The following is a 21,866-nucleotide window of genomic DNA, read 5'->3' on the forward strand; positions in this document are numbered from 1 at the left end:
CATGCGACCACACGGCGGCAAATTTAAAGGGACGTACCTGTACTCCCACTTGACTGTCCATGCCATTCTGCCAACGTGAATGTTCGTATGGCGGTCGGCAATCGGTTAAAGAAGCACTTTTACAGAATTTAACAAGGCTGATGTGCTAAATAAGTAGTAGAGACTAATCACCAAGCAAAGTAATTAAGTAAGTAAAAAGATAAGATAAGATGAACCTGTGTTCACTTGAAGCATTAAACCATGTGCAAGAAAACAGTTTGTTTTATTTTCTTTTCCATTGCATTACTGGGTATTCAAGGCTTCACCTTATTTACTAATATATGTAAAATTTCACTTTGCCAAGTTACATTAAGGCTGGCCATTGATGGATTGAAATTCAATTGACCATGCTGTCGGATTTTTGCCCCTTGATTAGGGCAGCCAGCTTGAGCCAGCAGCCCTGATTGATCTATTCTGAAGACTGTCAGAATACAATAGTTCAGCAGGGAGCATTCCCCCATCCACATTGAGCGTGTGGATGGAGGAATCAAGTCCGTTTTTTTTCAACCTGCTGGTTGAGCAAAAAAAATGAACTTACTGTATCTCACAAAAGTAAGTACACCCCTCACATTTTTGTAAATAACTCAACACACAGCCATTAATATCTAAACCACTGGCAACAAAAGTGAGTACACTCCTAAGTGAAAATGTTCAAATTGGGCCCAAAATGTCTATTTTGTGTGGCCACCATTATTTTCCAGAACTGCCCTAACCCTCTTGGGCATGGAGTTCACCAGAGCTTCACAGGTTGCCACTGGAGTCCTCTTCCAATCCTCCATGATGACATCATGGAGCTGGTGGATGTTGTAGACCTTGCGCTCTTCCACCTTCCATTTGAGGATAACCCACAGATGCTTAATAGGGTTTAGGTCTGGAAACATGCTTGGCCAGTCCATTACCTTTACCCTCAGTTTTTTTAGCAAGGCAGTGGTCATCCTGGAGGTGTGTTTGTGGTCATTATTATGATGGAATGCTGCCCTGCAGCCCAGTCTATGAAGGGAGTGGATCAAGCTCTATTTCAGTATGACACAGTACATGTTGGCATTCATGGTTCCCTCAATAAACTGTAGTTCCCCAGTGCCGGCAGCACTCTTGCAGCCCCAGACCATGACACTCCCACCACCATGCTTGACTGTAGGCAAGACACACTTGTCTTTGTACTCCTCACCTGGTTGTCGCCATACACGCTTGACACCATCTGAACCAAATAAGTTTATCCAGTAATCATGTCCTTAGTCTGCTTGTCTTCAGCAAACTGTTTGCAGGCTTTCCTGTGCATCATCTTTAGAAGAGGCTTCCTTCTGGGACGACAGCCATGCAGACCAATTTGATTCAGTGTGCAGCATATGGTCTGAGCACTGACAGGCTAACCCCTCACCCCTTCAACCTCTGCAGCAATGCTGGCAGCACTCATACATCTATTTCCCATAGACAACCTCTGGATATATTGCTCAGCATGTGCACTCAACTTTGGTTGACCATGGCAAGGCCTGTTCTGAGTGGAACCTGTCCTGTTAAACCACTGTATAGTCTTGGCCACCATACTGCAGCTCAGTTTCAGGGTCTTGGCAATCTTCTTATAGCCTAGGCCAGTGATGGTGAACCTTGGCACCCCAGATGTTTTGGAGCTACATTTCCCATGATGCTCATCCACTCTGCAGTGTAATTGAGCATCATGGGAAATATAGTTCCAAAATATCTGGGGTGCCAAGGTTAACCATCACTGGCCTAGGCCATCTTTATGTAGAACAACAATTAATTTTTTTCAGATCTTCAGAGAGTTCTTTGCCATGAGGTGACATGTTGAACTTCCAGTGACCAATATGAGAAAGTGAGAGTGATAACACCAAATGTAACACACCTGCTCCCCATTCACACCTGAGACCTTGTAACACTAACGAGTCACATGACACAGGGGAGGGAAAATGGCTAATTGGGCCCAATTTGGACATTTTCACTTAGGGGTGTACTCACTTTTGTTGCCAGCGTTTTAGACATTAATGGCTGTGTGTTGTGTTATTTTGAGGGGACAGCAAATTTACACTGTTATACAAGCTGTACACTCACTACTTTACATTTTAGCAAAGTGTAATTTTTTCAGCGTCATCACATGAAAAGATATAATAAAAAAATTACAAAAATGTGAGGGGTGTACTCACTTTTGTGAGATACTGTATGTATCAGCTGTCTTAGTAAACATACTCTACTCCTTTAGCAAATCAACCCCATTGAGTCATCACGGTAGTTATGTATCCACTATCATACAGCCCTGTCTAAGGTGTTAGGAAGAAACACAAAGCCTTTAAGGCAGTACGCTTTACCATTTTGCCTATTATGCTGTATAAACTGCCATTGTTTATCTCTTCTAGGGTGTTAGACTATACTGCCGTCTTCACAGCTTGTTTACTCCGGTAATTAGGTATGTATTTCAAAACTGATCAGTAACTCACCGGGGACATGAAGAACAGTTTGTTCCCATTGTTCAAAGTTTTTACTTTTTAGATGTTTTTTTTTCTGTGTAGAGTTTTGTAAGTGGTAGTAGATAATTACATTTTTGTTCCCGTATGTGGAATTTTGGTTCCCATGGCAAATCATATATTATTCCAATGCAATATGAGATTCCTCTTTTGAGTATTTTGTAAGCTGTAAATGTTGTTGTCAGTAAGCATTATGTAGTAGAAAGAATGTGCAAAAATTGCAGATTTTCAAGGGTTTTGGGTCCTGGATACGTCACTGCCCCCAGCTCTCAGTGAACTCGTTAAGGCTTTATGAAGATTTATATTTTCTCCATTATTTATCTTATGTTTTGTTTAAGCCTGATACTTCATCTTCACTGTCGGATCATCATCAGAAGTCTGTTGCTGCCTTGTCAACTGATTGCACTCACTCACTGTCTCCCAGCTATAGAGACTGCATGACCGTGTCAAATAACAGAAATGATGTTGCAGACAGCTACAGCTACAGTGTTACGCAGTCTGGAGTTGAAAGATAGTGCGTGAGGTCAGGCATTTGACAAGAAGCCCATTCACCCCTTTGCGGTACGATACAGTGACACACATTCATTTTAAATAGTGCAGCTCCAAAGCATGTGCACTGCAGTGCACCACAACGCATACATTCACTGCCATGTGTTGTAGTGCCCTGCTTTGCCAAAAATGACATCTTTTTAGGCTACTGCAGTGACAATTCCTTTGTTAATGCATTGCAAGGCAAGGGTGTGAATGAGCCCTCTTGACCTCTTGTCAACTGTATGAGCACATAAAGATCTGGATAGCCGCACTCCAAAAATAGTCGTTTCCTTTATTGAAGATACAGTCCGTACAAAAACACATTAAAATTGCAAACTCCTAACGCGTTTCACAACGCTCTCACTGGTGCTTAATCATAGCCTATCAACTGCATGATGCATATGTGTGGTGGCAAGAAAGCTTGGCTTTAACACCCAGCTACTGAACATATGCTTCCAGGGTGGCATAAGGTATGTGTGCTGAAAGCGCACTCACTGCAAGTGCAAAGTACATTGACCAAGCTGCCATCAGGAGCTAGTAGTTAATAGATTTTTTTAGGAGGAGAGAGCATCCCCCACAACATCTGACCTGAGTCAAATACAAATGGCCGCTCAGTAAGTGAATTAGCAGGAGGTTTGTGCAGATAGTCTACAGTTCCCATTGGCATGTCATTGTGATGAACCATTCCGTTGAATTATAAAGAACATCAGCACAGTGAAGAAAATTCACTTCATATTGCATTAGTGTGAGAGTAACCACTTTAGCCCCGGAAGATGTTATCCCCTTCCTGACCGGAGAACTTTTTACAATTTGGCACTGTGTCGTTTTAACTGACAATTGAAAGGTTGTACGACGCTGTACCCAAACAAAATTTGTGTCTTTTTTTCCCCAACAATTAGAGCTTTTTTTTTGGTGGTATTTGACCATCTCTGCGGTTTTTATTTTTTGCGCTATAAACAAAAAAAAAACTGCGACAATTTTGAAAAAACACAATATTTTTTAATTTAATATAATAAATGTAATAAATATCCCCAAATATGTTTTTAAAAAACAAATGTCTTCATCAGATTAGGCCAATATATATTCTTCTACATATTTTTGGTAAAAATTTGCAAGAAGCGTATATTGATTAATTTGTGCAAAAGTTATCACGTCTGCAAACTATGGGAAAGATTTATGGCATTTTTATGACATTTTTTTAATTTATTTTTTTACTAGTAATGGCGGCGATCTGCGACTTTTAGCAGGACTGCAACATTGCGACGGTCAGATCAGACACTTTTGACACATTTTTGGGACCGTTGACATTTTATACAGCAATCTGTGCTATAAAAATGCATTGATTACTATGTAAATGTCACTGGTAGGGAAGGAGTTAACACTAGGGGGCAATCAATGGGTTAAATGTGTGTTCCCTCAGTGTGCTCTAACTGCATGGGGATAGGACTGAGTAAGAGAGGAGACATACCATTCCTATTTACTAGGAACAAACGACGTCTCCTCTCCCCTGACAGCACAGGGATTTGTATGTTTACACACACAAATCCCTGTGCTGGCACTCGTGCACGTGGCCGACAGCATGCATCGGGTCCGCCGCCGTGCAAAGGGTGCACGCATGTGCCTTCCAGCAGTGCGTACGCACCCTCTGGCAGCTCTTAAAGGGCCAACGTACCCATACGGGTTTTTGCGCACCGGTGCCACGTTGCCAGCGTGAGACGTTCGGCAAGTGGTTAAATTATTTCTCACCTCATTATTCTATGTATAGATTATAATTATCCCTGAAAACGAGCCAAGGGCAGTATTTCATAAATGATACCTAGGAATGTATTTAGAATTCCAGTAGCCTTGCTGATAAAATAGATTATGAAGATTATCAACAAGAGTTTAGCCTAAGCTTAATAAAAATTGAATGTGTCATATATAAAGAAAGATTACAGTTGTACAGCAGACAGACATAGAATAAACTAGTTTACATTAATTCTGCCATTGCTCAGGAGTCAGCAGTAAAAAATGAATTACTTGGGTATTCTTTTATTTAAATCTATGATAATTTTGCAACGAGTAGCCTGTCACTTGCACAGAAGCAGCATGGAGATAGATGTCTCTTCTTTGTTCTGCAGAAAACAGAGGATTATTCAAAATGGCTGGACTCAATATAATAACGTAGTTTAGGCTCAATTTTCAAAACTTTAATAATAAAGATAAGGCTTTTTTTTTTAGCCAAATCACTGTATGTGAACTTTTTCTTTAAGTGAATTACTGTAGGTCCAGGCTCATTGTCATACTTTTTTACACATGAAAGGGAACTATTGTACTTGAAAAATATCTCCATCCCAGACAATATTATTATTTTTTCAGCCATTCTCAACTAGGCTTTTTAGGGGTTTCTTGAGCAGGGGCTAATTGACCTCCTATCCGATGGTGCCTGAATAGTTTATAAACCATTGCCACTTGGCAAAGCCAACAGCATGGCACCAATTCTCATTTTAGCTGTCTGTAGAGGTCCCATTTTGTACCACTGCAAGTGTTGCATTCTTGCTACTGACCAACAATTTTAGTAACGGTTCCCTGAAACCTGAAAATGATTTTAGAGGTTCCTCTGGGTTAAAAAGGCTGATAAAGGCCAGTTTAGATAGACTAAGGAAGGGCTGGATCCTGAAATTGTTATCACTGTGTGAATTTCTACTCATTTGGGTTAATACAAAGGTTGAATGATGCCCAAAGTATTTTATGTGAATGGTTGGCAAACAGTCCATATAATGTTTGATAAATATTCACCATAGTTTCATTTGTGAACCATTACAGGAGTTTCACTGTCGCAGTTTCCTGCAACCCATAGCACATGCAGCAAAAGTTTTAGGGGTTTACTAAAGGCAAATAGGCTGTGCACTTTGGAAAGTGCAGTTGCACTCTCCATGCACAGTTGCTTCAGAACTTAGTAAATGAGTTAAAGCTTCACTTTGCAAAGAGTGCCCTATCACTTGCAAGGAAAATTTTAAAAACAGCATTTTTGCTTGCACATGATTGGATGATGGAAGTCAGCAGAGCTTCTGCTCATTTACTAAGTTCTGGAGCAACAGCACTTGCAGAGTTCAACTGCACTTCACAAAGTTCACAGCCTATTTGCCTTTAGTAAATCAACCCCATAATGTAACTTTATTTAAATCTTTTTTTTAGTTGTGTAATGAATTTTGAACAGTTAGGATTCCTGGTAGGTTTAATGCTATCTGTGCACTCATGGCAGAGTTTTTACCTCACATCATGAACCCTTTAAAGAAAGTTGCATTAGAGAAAATCCTGAGTCGGATAGTCACCACTAGGGATGAGCTTCGTGTTCGAGTCGAACGCATGTTCGACTCGAACATCGGTCGTTCGTGCGTTCGCCGAATTCCGAACGTTTGGGCCGTTCGCGGCAAAATTCGTGTGGCCCACAATGCACTGCGATGGCGCAATGCATTGCTGTCTCACGATTGGCCAAGCATGCACTGTGACCCCGCATGCTTGGCCAATCGCAGCGCCAGCAGCGAGGAGAGCAATGGTTGGACACAGGCATCCTGCCTGTGGCCAATCATAGCTCAGCCTGTGTAGTGCACGCCCCACACTATATAAAGCCGCCTTTCAGGCGGCCTCGTGTAGTGTTTGTTAGCATCTGAAGCAGTGGGTGTTCTGTGTACCTTCAACACAGTTACACACCAATCGTTTTTGGCTGATTTACTATTTTGCTCTTGTGTAGTGGTTACTGTCTGTGCCCTGACCGCAGTATACACCACTATATTCACCTCACCTATATAGCTAGTGATCTAGCTTTAATAATAGAGCTTGCAGTCAGTAGTGTTAGTGCGTGCTGTCTGCGTGCTCTGTACCCAGTACAGTGGCGGAATTATCAGGGTCGCACCAGTCGCATCTGCGACTGGGCCCTTGAGTTCCGCCACTGTAGGGGGGCCCGCCGCCGCCGCCCGGGAGATAGACATGCCCGGGAGATAGATGGGCTGCTTCGCCTATCTTCTCCACCCATCCTCTGCTCTCGAACTCACGGGGACAGTCCCCGCCTACTCTGCCCATCCTCTCCGCCTGCACATCACTCACAGTCTTCTCTGTCACCGCCTGCACTCACGGGATCAGTCCCCGCCCGCTCCGCCCATCTTCTCCGGCTCCGCCTTCACTCAAGGCGTCGCCCATCCTCTGTCACCGCCTGCACTCACGGGATCAGTCCCCGCCTGCTCCGCCCATCTTCTCCGCCTTCATTCAAGGCCCCGCCCATCTTCTCTGTCACCGCCTGCACTTATGGGCACAGTCCCTGCCATCTTCTCTGGCTCCGCCTTCACTCACAAGTCCCGCCCATCCTCTCTGCTCGCCCAAGCAAGACAGCAAGGAAAAGGAACCACAAGTGATCTGCAAGTGAGTGGCACCCATCCCTCAATATCAACACTGCCACTGATCCCCCCACACCACCTTTACTGCCACAGGTACCCCCCACACCACCACTACTGTCACTGATCCCCCCCCACACCACCACTACTGTCACTGGTACCCCCCACACCACCACTACCACCACTGATCCGCCCCACACCACCAATACCACCACTTATCCGCCCCACACCACCACTACTGTCACTGATCCCCCCACACCACTACTACCGTCACTGATCCCCCCACACCACCACTACTGTCACTGATCCCCCCCACACCACCACTACTGTCCCTGATCCCCCACACCACCACTACTGTCACTGATTCCCCCCCAAACCACCACTATTGTCACTGATCCCCCCCACACCACCACTACTGTCACTGGTACCCCCCACACCACCACTACCACCACTGATCCGCCCCACACCACCACTATCGTCACTGATCCCCCCACACCACCACTACCACCACTGATCCGCCCCACACCACCACTATCGTCACTGATCCCCCCACACCACCACTACTGTCACTGATCCCCCCCACACCACTACTACCGTCACTGATCCACCCACACCACCACTACTGTCACTGATCCCCCCACACCACCACTATCGTCACTGATCCCCCCCACACCACCACTACTGTCACTGGTACCCCCCACACCACCACTACCGTCACTGATCCACCCACACCACCACTACTGTCACTGATCCCCCCCACACCACCACTATCGTCACTGATCCCCCCCACACCACCACTACTGTCACTGGTACCCCCCACACCACCACTACCGTCACTGATCCCCCCACACCACCACTACCACCACTGATCCGCCCCACACCACCACTACCGTCACAGGTACCCCCCACACCACCACTACTGCCACTGATCCCCCCACACCACCACTACCACCACTTATCCGCCCCACACCACCACTATTGTCACTGATCCCCCCCACACCACCACTATCGCCACTGATCCGCCCCACACCACCACTACTGCCACAGGTACCCCCCACACCACCACTACTGCCACTGATCCCCCCACACCACCACTACTGTCACAGGTACCCCCCTCACCACCACTACTGCCACTGATCCCCCCCACACCACCACTACTGCCACAGGTACCCCCCACGCCACCACTACTGCCACTGATCCCCCCCCCACACCACCACTACTGTCACAGGTACCCCCCACACCACCACTACTGTCACTGATCCCCCCCACACCACTACTACCGTCACTGATCCCCCCCACACCACCACTACAGTCACTGATCCCCCCCACACCACCACTACTGTCACTGATCCCCCCCACACCACCACTACTGTCACTGATCCACCCACACCACCACTATTGTCACTGATCCCCCCCACACCACCACTATCGTCACTGATCCACCCACACCACCACTACTGTCACTGATCCCCCCCCCCCCACACCACCACTATTGTCACTGATCCCCCCACACCACCACTACTGTCACTGATCCCCCCCCCCCACACCACCACTATCGTCACTGATCCTCCCCACACCACCACTACTGTCACTGGTACCCCCACACCACCACTACCGTCACTGATCCCCCCACACCACCACTACCACCATCACTGATCCGCCCCACACCACCACTATTGTCACTGATCCCCCCCCCCACACCACCACTACTGCCACTGATCCGCCCCACACCACCACTACCGTCACAGGTACCCCCCCACACCGCCACTACCGTCACTGATCCCCCCCACATCACCACTACTGCCACAGGTACCCCCCACACCACCACTACTGCCACTGATCCCCCCCACACCACCACTACTGTCACAGGTACCCCCCACACCACCACTACTGCCACTGATCCCCCCCACACCACCACTGATCCCCCCACACCACCACTACTGCCACAGGTACCCCATACACCACCACTACATCCCGCAACCACCATCCTTGCCACTGATACCATTCCCCTCCCCACCTCTCATCCCATCCCACCCTCCCAACCACCACCCTCACCACGGATCCCATCCTCCCACCACAACTGCCACACATTTCATACAATGCCCCCCACTGATGCCACTTATCCCCAACCATCACCCTTGCCACTCATCCCATTCAACCCCTCTACCACTGAGCCTACCTCCCTAACCACAACCCTTGCCACTCATCCCATCCCCCCTCACCGCTGCCACCCATCCCATCCCCCCCACCCAACCACCACTGCTGCCACTGATCCCACACTCCCCACCGCTGCCACTCATCCCATCTCTCCCTCACCACTGCCACTCATCCCATCCCCCACCACCGATGCCACTGATCCTATCCCTCCCCCACCACCACCACTGCCACTCATCCCAGGGGCGTAACTACAGGGATCACAATTGCATTAGCGCACATGTTGCCCCTGAACACCCGGATGGGGTGGGGGCATTTAGAGGAACAAATCCCCTCAATTTTTCTCCTGCAGCCACTAAAAGTCTGCATCTCCACCACTATCGTCACTGATCCTCCCCACACCACCACTACTGTCACTGGTACCCCCACACCACCACTACCGTCACTGATCCCCCCACACCACCACTACCACCATCACTGATCCGCCCCACACCACCACTATTGTCACTGATCCCCCCCCCCCCACACCACCACTACTGCCACTGATCCGCCCCACACCACCACTACCGTCACAGGTACCCCCCACACCGCCACTACCGTCACTGATCCCCCCCACATCACCACTACTGCCACAGGTACCCCCCACACCACCACTACTGCCACTGATCCCCCCCACACCACCACTACTGTCACAGGTACCCCCCACACCACCACTACTGCCACTGATCCCCCCCACACCACCACTGATCCCCCCACACCACCACTACTGCCACAGGTACCCCATACACCACCACTACTGCCACTGAACCCCCCCCACACCACCACTACTGTCACAGGTACCCCCCACACCACCACTACTGTCTCAGGTACCCCCCCACACCACCACTACTGTCACAGGTACCCCCCACACCATCACTACTGCCACAGGTACCCCCCACACCACCACAGGTACCCCCCACACCACCACAGGTACCCCCCACACCAGCACTACTGCCACAGGTACCCCCCTACACCACCACTACTGCCACCGATACCCCCCACACCACCACAACCACTGCTGCCACTGATCCACCCCACAATGAACACTACTGCCACTGATCCCATCCCGCAACCACCATCTTTGCCACTGATACCATTCCCCTCCCCACCTCTCATCCCATCCCACCCTCCCAACCACCACCCTCACCACGGATCCCATCCTCCCACCACAACTGCCACACATTTCATACAATGCCCCCCACTGATGCCACTTATCCCCAACCATCACCCTTGCCACTCATCCCATTCAACCCCTCTACCACTGAGCCTACCTCCCTAACCACAACCCTTGCCACTCATCCCATCCCCCCTCACCACTGCCACCCATCCCATCCCCCCCACCCAACCACCACTGCTGCCACTGATCCCACACTCCCCACCGCTGCCACTCATCCCATCTCTCCCTCACCACTGCCACTCATCCCATCCCCCACCACCGATGCCACTGATCCTATCCCTCCCCCACCACCACCACTGCCACTCATCCCAGGGGCGTAACTACAGGGATCACAATTGCATTAGCGCACATGTTGCCCCTGAACACCCGGATGGGGTGGGGGCATTTAGAGGAACAAATCCCCTCAATTTTTCTCCTGCAGCCACTAAAAGTCTGCATCTCCTCCTCTCGCTCTGATAGGCATTAAGTGGCTGCAGGAGGAAAATGGAGGGGATTTGTTCCCCCTTCTATCCAGGTCTTGTTGCCCCCGGGATCAGTGGGAAGGGCCCTGGCTGGAGGTCAGAGGGGCCCTCCATGGTTTCTTGCACCGGGGCCCTGAAGGTTCTAGTTACGCCACTGACCCAGTACATACCACTATATACACCTACATAGCTGTTCTCTATTTGAGCCCGATTGTCATCTGCTGGAGTTATTGGAAGTTGTGCTGTGCTTCCAGCACAGCACAGTATACATCTGTATATACCCCTTTAACTCTGCTGTTTTCTGGTTATTGTCTGCGTGCCCTGACCGCAGTATACACCGTGATATTCACCTCACCTATATAGCTAGTGGTCCATCTTTAACAATAGAGCTTGCAGTCAGTAGTGTCACTCAGGAGATAGTGCGTGCTGTGTGCGTGCTCTGTACCCAGTACATACCGCTATTATCCACCTACATAGCTGTTCTCTATTTGGGCCCGATTGTCATCTGCGGGAGTTATTGGAAGTTGTGTGTGCCTCCAGCACAGCACAGTATACATCTGTATATACCCCTTTAACTCTGCTGTTCTATAAAAAAGGCATCTGCAGGAGTTAGTGGGTGTTGTGTGCCTCCAGCACAATATAAACTACCCAACCACTGTTTTACCCAACTCCCTTCAGGCCATTACCATGTCTGGAAGGCCAGCAAGGAGAGGCAGACAGGCGCGAGCCGATAAAAGAGGGCAAGCAGGCTCTGTGTCTAGAGACAACAGTGCTGGTCGTGGACGCGGTGCATTGTCATCAGCACGTGGCCATGGGACATGCTTGTCCTTCTTTTCTGCAGCTGGACATGTTGAACCGCAACATGCCAACGACTTGGTAGAGTGGATGACCAAGCCCTCTTCATCCTCCTCATCCTCTCTCACCCAGTCTCAGGGTAGTAGAAAAGCAGCTGCCAACACATCGTCGTCCCTCCTCTCATTGTCATCATCAGTGACTCCTTCCCTAGACCCACCACGTCCTCCTGAGGAGTCTCCTGAACTCTTTGAGCACAGTGTTGGGTACATGCTCCAGGAGGATGCCCAGTGTTTGGTGGGCTCTGATGATGACACTCAGCTAGAGGAAGGCAGTAGCGTGAGCGCAGAGAGAGAGGATGCTCAAGAAGCACAGCAATCTGGCAGTCATGTTCCACAAGCTGCAGCATACTGCCAGGTTTGCTACAGTGATGAAGAGGGAGGGGATGATGAGGGCACTGACTCCACGTGGGTGCCTGGAAGGAGGGAGGAGGAGGAGGAGGAGGCACATGTCCAACGAGGCAGGATGCCCTCCGGGGGCCAGCTTAGGGGCAGCACACCGACGGAATCACACCGCAGAGCTCCGCCTGCGCAGAGCGCTTCCTCTGCGCGTTATTCTAAAAGTTCTTTGGTGTGGGCCTTTTTTGAGACGAGTGCATCAGATCGCACCGCTGCTATTTGCAACATATGTCTCAAGCGTATCTCACGTGGCCAAAACATCAGCCGCTTGGGTACCACATGCTTGACCAGACATATGTTGACCTGCCATGCAGCTCGTTGGCAAGCGTACCTGAAAGACCCACACCAAAGAAAAAAGCGGACCTCTCCTTGCTCCTCATCAGCTGGCATCTCTAACCCCACTAGACCTTCAGTCCTCTCTGAAACCTGCTCTGAGAGGAATGAAGGTGTAGAATTAGGTGTGTCACAGCCAAGTGCTTCCGGGAACTCTGCTAGTGGTACATCCACATCCGATTATAGCAGGCAAATGTCCCTGCCCCAGCTGCTGGACCGGCGGAAGAAGTTTACTCCCAGCCATCCACATGCCCAGCGGTTGAATGCTAGCTTGGCTAAATTGCTAGCACTTCAACTGCTGCCTTTTCAGTTGGTAGACTCGGCCCCCTTCCGTGAGTTTGTACAATGTGCGGTTCCTCAGTGGCAGGTCCCCAAACGCCACTTTTTCTCACGGAAGGCGATTCCGGCTCTCTACCGGCATGTGGAAGGCAATGTCCTTGCCTCGCTGGACAGGGCGGTCAGCGGTAAGGTGCATATTACCGCTGACTCATGGTCCAGCAGGCATGGACAGGGGCGTTACCTGTCTTTCACGGCCCATTGGGTCACCCTTCTGGCTGCTGGGAAGGATGCAGGACAAGGTGCAGTAGTGTTGGAGGTTGTTCCGCCACCACGCCTCCAAAATGCTACTATTGGTTGTGACACACCTCTCTCCTCCACCCCCTCCTCTTCTTCTTCCTCCATGGCCTCTTCCAGTGCTCTGTCCTCAGAACCAGCGGTGCTCCGTAGGCGTTGCAGGGGCTACGCAAGTACGCAGGCAAAACGATGCCATGCCGTGCTTGCGCTGGTTTGTTTGGGGGACAGGAGCCACACTGGGGCGGATGTTTTGTCAGCTCTGCAGGGGCAGGCCGAGAGGTGGTTGACGCCACGCCAGCTTAAGCCAGGAATGGTGGTTTGCGACAATGGCACCAACCTCCTCTCCGCCCTCCGACAGGGACAACTGACCCATGTGCCCTGTGTAGCTCACGTCCTTAACCTGGTGGTGCAGCGGTTCTTGGGCAGGTACCCCGGCTTACAGGATGTCCTGAAACAGGCCTGGAGAGTCTGTGTGCATTTCCGCCGATCATTTAATGCCTGTGCTCGGCTGGCTAAGCTCCAAAAGGAGTTGAACCTGCCCAAGAACCGCCTTATATGTGACATGCCCACCAGATGGAACTCAACATTGGCCATGCTGCAGCGGCTGCACATGCAGCAGAGGGCCATCAATGAGTACCTGTGCGACTACGGCACCAGGACAGGGTCAGGGGAGCTTGGTTTTTTCTCACCACGCCAGTGGGGCATGATCAGGGATGCATGCACTGTCCTGTCACCGTTTGAGGAGGCCACAAGGATGGTGAGCAGTGACAGTGCATGCATCAGTGACACTGTACCTCTTGTCCACCTCTTGGAGCATACGCTGCGTGGAATAATGGACAGGGCACTTGAGGCAGAACAGAGGCAGAAAGAGGAGGACTTCCTTGCCTCTCAAGGCCCCCTTTATCCAGACAGTGTTCCTGCTGTGCCACCCATCACACAGGAAGAGGGTGAGGAGGAGGAAGAGGAGGAGGAGGATGATTGTGTCAGCATGGAGGTGGAGGCTGGCACTCAGCATCAGCAGCAGCAGTCTTATAGGGATGATTTACAGTCCCAAGAAACACGTGGACTTGTACGTGGCTGGGAGGAGGTAGCTGCGGATCATGTTGTCCTTAGTGACCCAGAGGACTCCGGACCGAATGCCTCAGCTAACCTACGCTGCATGGCCTCCCTGATCCTGCAAAGCCTGCGGAAGGATCCTCGTATTCTTCGGATCAAGGAGAGGGACCATTACTGGCTGGCCACTCTCCTTGATCCACGGTACAAGGGTAAGGTTGCCGACCTTATCTTGCCATCGCAGAGGGAGCAGAGGATGAGACATCTCCGGGAGGCCTTGCAGAAAGCTCTGTGCAACGCGTTCCCAGAGACTGGGAGGTCACAAACTCCTGGTCCTGGACAACGTGTTGCTGAGGCATCAGTCAGAAGGAGCGGTGGAGAAGGTGGCCGTCTGACTGATGCTTTCAGACAATTTTTTAGTCCGCAGCCCCAAGGTATGATTGGTTCCAGCACCCATCGCCAGCGTCTAATTTACATGGTGCAGGAATACCTAGGGGCAAGGTCAGACTTGGACACCTTTCCCACTGAAAATCCTCTGGCTTACTGGGTCTTGAGGATGGATCACTGGCCAGAGCTTGCACAGTATGCAATTGAGCTACTGGCCTGTCCTGCATCCAGCGTTCTTTCGGAACGCACCTTCAGTGCTGCTGGTGGCTTCGTTACCGATCACAGGGTGCGCCTGTCCACCGAATCAGTTGATCGACTGACCTTCATCAAGATGAATCAGTCTTGGATCACCCACAGCTACCAAGCACCTGAAGCTGATGTAACCGAATATTTTTTTTTGAAATACCACATCCCTTCAAGACTGCCTATGCTGATGCTGAGTGACTGTCCTGTTATGTTGATTGTCTATCCTTTTCCTCCTCCGCTGATATGTTGGAAGAACATTTTTGGTTCTGGGTGATGCCAGCAGCCCAATTTTTCTGCCCCTGTTTAACAGGGGCGTTTAAGTACAATTTTTGATGCAATGCTTTGCAGCAGGGCTAATTCCTGCAATAAAACTAGAGTATATGGCAGAGGTTGCAGTGTGATGGCACCAGTGCCTAAGGCCCAATTTTTCTGCCCCTGTTTAACAGGGGCGTTTAAGTACAATTTTTGATGCAATGCTTTGCAGCAGGGCTAATTCCTGCAATAAAACTAGAGTATATGGCAGAGGTTGCAGTGTGATGGCACCAGTGCCTAAGGCCCAATTTTTCTGCCCCTGTTTAACAGGGGCGTTTAAGTACAATTTTTGATGCAATGCTTTGCAGCAGGGCTAATTCCTGCAATAAAACTAGAGTATATGGCAGAGGTTGCAGTGTGATGGCACCAGTGCCTAAGGCCCAATTTTTCTGCCCCTGTTTAACAGGGGCGTTTAAGTACAATTTTTGATGCAATGCTTTGCAGCAGGGCTAATTCCTGCAATAAAACTAGAGTGTATGGCAGAGGTTGCAGTGTGATGGCGCCAGTGCCTAAGGCCCAATTTTTCTGCCCCTGTTTAACAGGGGCGTTTAAGTACAATTTTTGATGCAATGCTTTGCAGCAGGGCTAATTCCTGCAATAAAACTAGAGTATATGGCAGAGGTTGCAGTGTGATGGCACCAGTGCCTAAGGCCCAATTTTTCTGCCCCTGTTTAACAGGGGCGTTTAAGTACAATTTTTGATGCAATGCTTTGCAGCAGGGCTAATTCCTGCAATAAAACTAGAGTATATGGCAGAGGTTGCAGTGTGATGGCACCAGTGCCTAAGGCCCAATTTTTCTGCCCCTGTTTAACAGGGGCGTTTAAGTACAATTTTTGATGCAATGCTTTGCAGCAGGGCTAATTCCTGCAATAAAACTAGAGTATATGGCAGAGGTTGCAGTGTGATGGCACCAGTGCCTAAGGCCCAATTTTTCTGCCCCTGTTTAACAGGGACATGTAATTACAATTCTTGATATAATATTTCACAGGAGGGCCCCTTCCTGTGCCCACCCAGAGTAACGGTGAGGACTTATAGTGTTGTGGCACCAGCACCACAACCACCAAAGGTCAATTTTTCTACCACTGTTCAACAATGGCATGTAATTACAATTCTTGATATAATCGTTCACAGCAGGGCGCTCCAGCGCCCACCAAGAGTCACTTTGAGGGCTTACAATGTTGTTGCAAAACCAACACCTTGTTCCGCCATTTCTGCAGAGCATATAGGGCAGGCCCCTACTTTCAAACATCCAATTTACAAACATCTCCTACTTGCAAACGGAAGGAGACAACAGCAAGTGAGATGAAAAAAGATGGACGACAAAACAAATTATACAGGGGTGATAACCCTTCCCTATGTTTTCCAAAAAGCTTAAAAATAGTTTTTTTGACTGGAGCTACACTTTAAAAATGTACCAGTTGAAAATTACAAACAGATTCAACTTAATACAACAAACCTTCACAGTCCCTGTCTTGTTTGCACCGCCTGTATACTGCTGTTCTGAGTATATAGGGCCTGGGGGCCACACGCATTTCCTTTTTTTTAATATGGGTACGGGGTTCCCCTTAATATGCGTACGAAACCCAAAGGGGCTGGTAATGGGCAGGGAGGGCTACCCATGCCATTTTTCTGAATGATTTTCAACCATATTGCAGGAACCAGATATAACATTAAAACCGCAAGCAGTTTTAAATGGTGTTATTTCCGTTTAATGTCATTTTGTGCAGGGACTGTTCTAAACACGGGAAACACGTGGCACTTCACAGGCATACTACAGACACCCCCCAGGCACCATATTTAAAGGAATATTTCACTTTTTTTTTTCACTTTAATCGTCATTAAAATCAGTGCTCCCGCCAAAACGGTAGTTTTTAAAACTTTTTTTTGCAGTGACCCATGTCCCCTGAGGCAGGAGGCAGGTCGCCAAACCCTTTTTAGGACAGTATCTTGCATATTAGCCGTTAAAATTAGCACTTTCCAATTCGAACGTTCGAGTCCCATAGACTTCAATGGGGTTCTAACGTTCGTACCGAACGCGGGGGTCGGTCGCAAGTTCTGGTGCGAACCGAACCGGGGGGTGTTCGGCTCATCCCTAGTCACCACCTGAACACATGTCCATATTCAAAGTCCTCCACTATACTCTAGTTTCAATGTTAACCAGGGCTGTACCACCCAGCAAATTGAGGTAGTGGGGGAAAAGGGACTGTCTGGAACGTTTTCTATTGAATTTGATAGAAATCAGCATCCTTGTACAGTAGTGAAAATTTCTACAGGACACAGAGGCCTGCACAAAGTGGGAAATACTTTATACAGATAAGTTAGGTTACTGAAGCTGCAGGGCTAAAATAATTTTTAGCTAAACTTCAGCTTGAACGTGACCCTGTCAGGAAACTAAAATCAACCAAAAAGCTGTCCCTGCAAAAGAACTGTGTCCTGACCTGTTCATAGATACAGTATGGTGAGTGAGAATTGTCACCCTTGGGCAGGAAGTGCATTACTAGCAGGAGTACCAGGCAAAAGTAAAGAAACAATAACTTAAAAAATAAAACTAATGTAGCTATCGTATCTAAGGACTGGTAATCTGCAGTATATCACATATTTCCTCTTCCTCTTTATATGAGCTTTAATTACAATAGCAACCAAGTACAGGCATACCCCACTTTTAATTACACAATGGGGTTTATTTACTAAAGCTGAAAAGTGCAAAATCAGGCTCACTTCTGCATAGAAACCAGTGAGATTCCAGGTTTTATTACCAAATCGTAATTGAAAAAGCTGGGTTTAGAAGCTCATTGGTTTCTATGCAGAAGTGAGCCTGATTTTTCACTTTCCAGCTTTAGTAAATAAACCCCATTGTGCGCTTAAAAGTGGGGTATGCCTGTACAGTAACTGCCAACCTTTTGAATGAGCGGCCAATACAGGGGGAACAGACAGTGCTTCATCAAGTCAACAAGGAGGTCCGAGCCCGGCAGGGGCTTTCTGTTGGCATTTCCATTTGGCCGTTGATGTTACCCTGCATGTGGCACGTGACTGACAGTATAGACTTGCTACAGATTCTGTGTGTGCAGGTGACAGGTGGGCCTTCCCTATCCCATTTGCTCAGGGGCCCAATCACACATTATATCTGTGGCCTCTGTACAGTGTGCGGACTGGTCTGGTTGGATGAGCATTGGATGAACTGCTCAGGTCGGTCCTGATCATATGAAGTCTTTAGTAAATCTGAATTAGATTGTACGATCGGGTTGTGCTGCTATGGGCTGCTTTACTTAATGACTAACCCATGCACCATCACTATTGACTTTTTAGCATGAAAAAGACCCTTGAGCTCAGCCTAAATCTGACACTTGAAACCTGTACAGAGCCCATGATTTCTAATGGCAGACCATCTCTTTGGGGTTGTGTTAACTATGATGTTGGAGATGCTGCTTGTAAATTTGCATCATTGACACACAAAAGATGAAGAAAAGAAAAGCAATAAGAGTGGTAGGTCCATAAATCGAGGCAATATAAACTTTGTGTAAAAGAACTCGTTTGGTTTTGCCGTAAGGCAAAGAGACTGAGCTGCCTATAAGATACCCTTGAGAGAGAGCGTGGAGTACACTTTTGAGGCTGCATAATTTGGATGAGCCCGTAGACGTGCCAGGAATGTGAGTATGTGAGAGATTAACAGTGTGTGCTCTTAGAGAAATAAATGCCTCATGTTCCTTCTGAGAAAGAATAAGATGTCTGTTGTCTTTTACACACAGCCAGTACGCAATACAGATCTATTCTATTTTGCTAGGAGCAGTGTTCTCATGCCAAACATTATGTCAAGCCAATGCAATGACGCGAGCGACTGAGCTTGTAAATGCAAAGTAATGTTTCTCTAAAGAGTGACCAAGTGTTTCTTTGAGAATACACGATTGTACGTGTGATATAGTTTGCACAGATTACCAATCCGGCATTTAAAATTTGCTTCTGAACTGCTGAGCCTCAGACAATAAATTGTGATTCCTCAGGCATTCTTGTAGTTCTGGGAAGTAGCCCACTCTGCAGTTTCTTAAGGATTGTTATTTGTCTCTGGTGGCTGTGGTCCTCTGGTTTGTAAAGTTTTATGTAGATGTTATATCTACAACATACTCTCAGAAAAGAAAATACCACTGATGCTATCTGAAGCAGCATTGTAATGATTTGGGCACATATTCTCACAGTGGATTTTTGCAGAGTTTGCATTCACAATGACCTTATAATATAAACTCTATGTCAGGAAACCTACAACACTTTCTGTGAAGAGCACTTGCTGTTTATGGAGTCCTTGTGGACCCCATGGCTGTAAAAGTAACATAGAATTACGTGTAATGAAGTATGTCCCAGGATGAACAGGTTGCTGGATTCTGCAGCAATCTTCACTGAAGGGCTGTCCTGTCCTCTTCCTGCTAGTCCTGTAGGGGTTACCAACTTTGGGTTGGCGGGACTAAAAATGATTTGATGTGAAAGTCATTGTTTTTTTGTGTATAAAAATGTAATAAAGAGAAATTAGTTTAAAAAAAAAATGATTTGATGGGGGGGGGCACCCCCTCCTGCTCTCTACTCTATTGAGAAAAGTTCCTGTACTGATTACACTGCAATCTGTGGATGGGAGAGATCAACCACCGCATTCTTATAGATCATGTTACAGAAAGTATAATCAGCGAAATAAGTTTTCTGAATGGAGGAGAGGGCAGGACAGTTTCCCTGTCAGCTCATCTTTAGTGCAGCTGAGTCTGAAGACCCAAAGCTATTAACACCCCCTCGGTGCTAGAAGTTCAGCAGCAGGAAGAGGACAGGGAAGTCCTGCAGTGAAGATTTGTACAGAATCCTTTGCCTGTAAATCATGGAACATCCTTTAATAAGGGTAAATAATGTTACTAAAGCTGAAGAGAAAAATGTTTTTTGAACTAAACTTCAGCTGTCAGAATTAAAAACAAAATGAGGACTTCTATGTTTCTTCTTATCTTGTTCAGCATGCCATAACCGAGCAGGTCTAAATAAGTGACAACAAAACGTATCTTGCCATGGATCGGTAATAGCTGTCCTTTCTGTTTCTGCATGTGCCAGTCATAATAACACAATGGTGAAGGTGAGAAGAGTGATAGCATGGCTTGGCTTCCATTCTTAGGTGTGAATAGAAAAACACATTATTCTGAAAGAATGCTTCAGCAGACAAGTTCATTTGCATTTTGGGAGCCTTTCTGGTTGTAAAGTGTCAGTGGGTTATATATAAAGGAAAGCTTCACTTTTAGAGAAACCATGTATATCCTATATAACTGCTGTCCAAGCCATTTTGTAATTTAATGTTTTTTTAAAAATACCTTTCCATTTCAATCTTTGAGCAGCATTGATTTTCTAAAAATGCCAACATGGATGTCACTTTGCATTATGGGACTCTGGGGCCAGTCTTTACTCTGTGTATAGTCCCCCACCCCCATTCCCAATTTTCTGCTTGTGCAATAGAAACACAGAAAGTAGCACACATAATACGGCCTGCATAACCCCATAGGTCTATTCAGTGAAAAATATCCATAGGAAACACTCTAGCAACAATTCCTGCAGCTCCTATGATGATCAGGGGTAATGCAGCTTGTACATATGAGATAAATGCAGGAATGTAGTTTTAATGGAAAATAAAACGATATCTCTATCACTTTAAGTTAAGTATCTTAGAGCATGGGAAGTGTCCACAGATCAAAGTGTCGAACATTCGCTGAGTTTGAAAATCACTGTCTGATGTAAAGCCAGCACTTGAGTGCTAAATCTGCTCTAGCTCTGACAAATGTGGTGTCCGCTGCTGCTGTGAAACATTGCGGTTGAGAGGAAATGTGGTGTAGCAGAAGCAACAAGTTTCAGGGCCCTGCCACTTTGTTAAGCCTTCCTGCACCCTGTTTGCTCTTCTTGTTTGCAACTGCTTGTGCTATAGTCTTGTTTTTTCCCCAGAAATATGTCCAGAGTCAAATTATAGCTATCCCTTCTGTAGTAATTTGCTTTTTGGTGAGATACTTTCAAGCTAAACGAGATATGTTCTTATCTTATTACAAGAGTTAGACTGCTTTTGTGTAGATAATAATAGTACAGCTGCCCATTGAGTAATCCGTTTGAAAATGGTAAGGTTTACACCAGTTTCTTCAGAACAAAAAGGTAAGATTTTTTTAATACAGTCTGCCAGAAGCCTTGCAATGTATACAGTTCAATTGGAAAGGTAATTTTTTTTTATTGTTTTTATTTTATTTTTTCTTATTATTATTTGAAAAAAAAAAAAACACTTAAAATGTTAACAATTCTGTCCTGAGGAAGGTTTTTTGTTAGAATGGAACCTTCATAAAGTTTGTTAGTGTTTGTGCTGTAAGAAATAATTATGATAATTATATATAATTCTACACATTATTCATAATTGCAAATAATTACAATATAATTACAATTTGGATTACATTTTAAAAATATCCATAAAC

The 21,866-nt window shown here is 47.3% G+C and overlaps 1 protein-coding gene across 1 annotated transcript in view; it reads left to right on the forward strand.

The window, feature by feature from the left end:
- Nucleotides 1-21,866, forward strand: part of PREX2 (phosphatidylinositol-3,4,5-trisphosphate dependent Rac exchange factor 2) — a 436,082-nt gene that overhangs the window by 178,503 nt on the left and 235,713 nt on the right. Inside the window, exon 13 of the mRNA XM_077492842.1 lies at nt 2,409-2,458. Coding sequence (XP_077348968.1) covers nt 2,409-2,458 — 50 coding nt within the window. The remainder of the gene's footprint in view (nt 1-2,408; nt 2,459-21,866) is intronic.

The sequence above is a fragment of the Lithobates pipiens genome, unplaced genomic scaffold (genome assembly GCF_037356315.1).
Source record: "Lithobates pipiens isolate NorthernLeopardFrog02 unplaced genomic scaffold, aLitPip1_a1.2 Scaffold_19, whole genome shotgun sequence".
Lineage (NCBI taxonomy): Eukaryota > Metazoa > Chordata > Amphibia > Anura > Ranidae > Lithobates > Lithobates pipiens.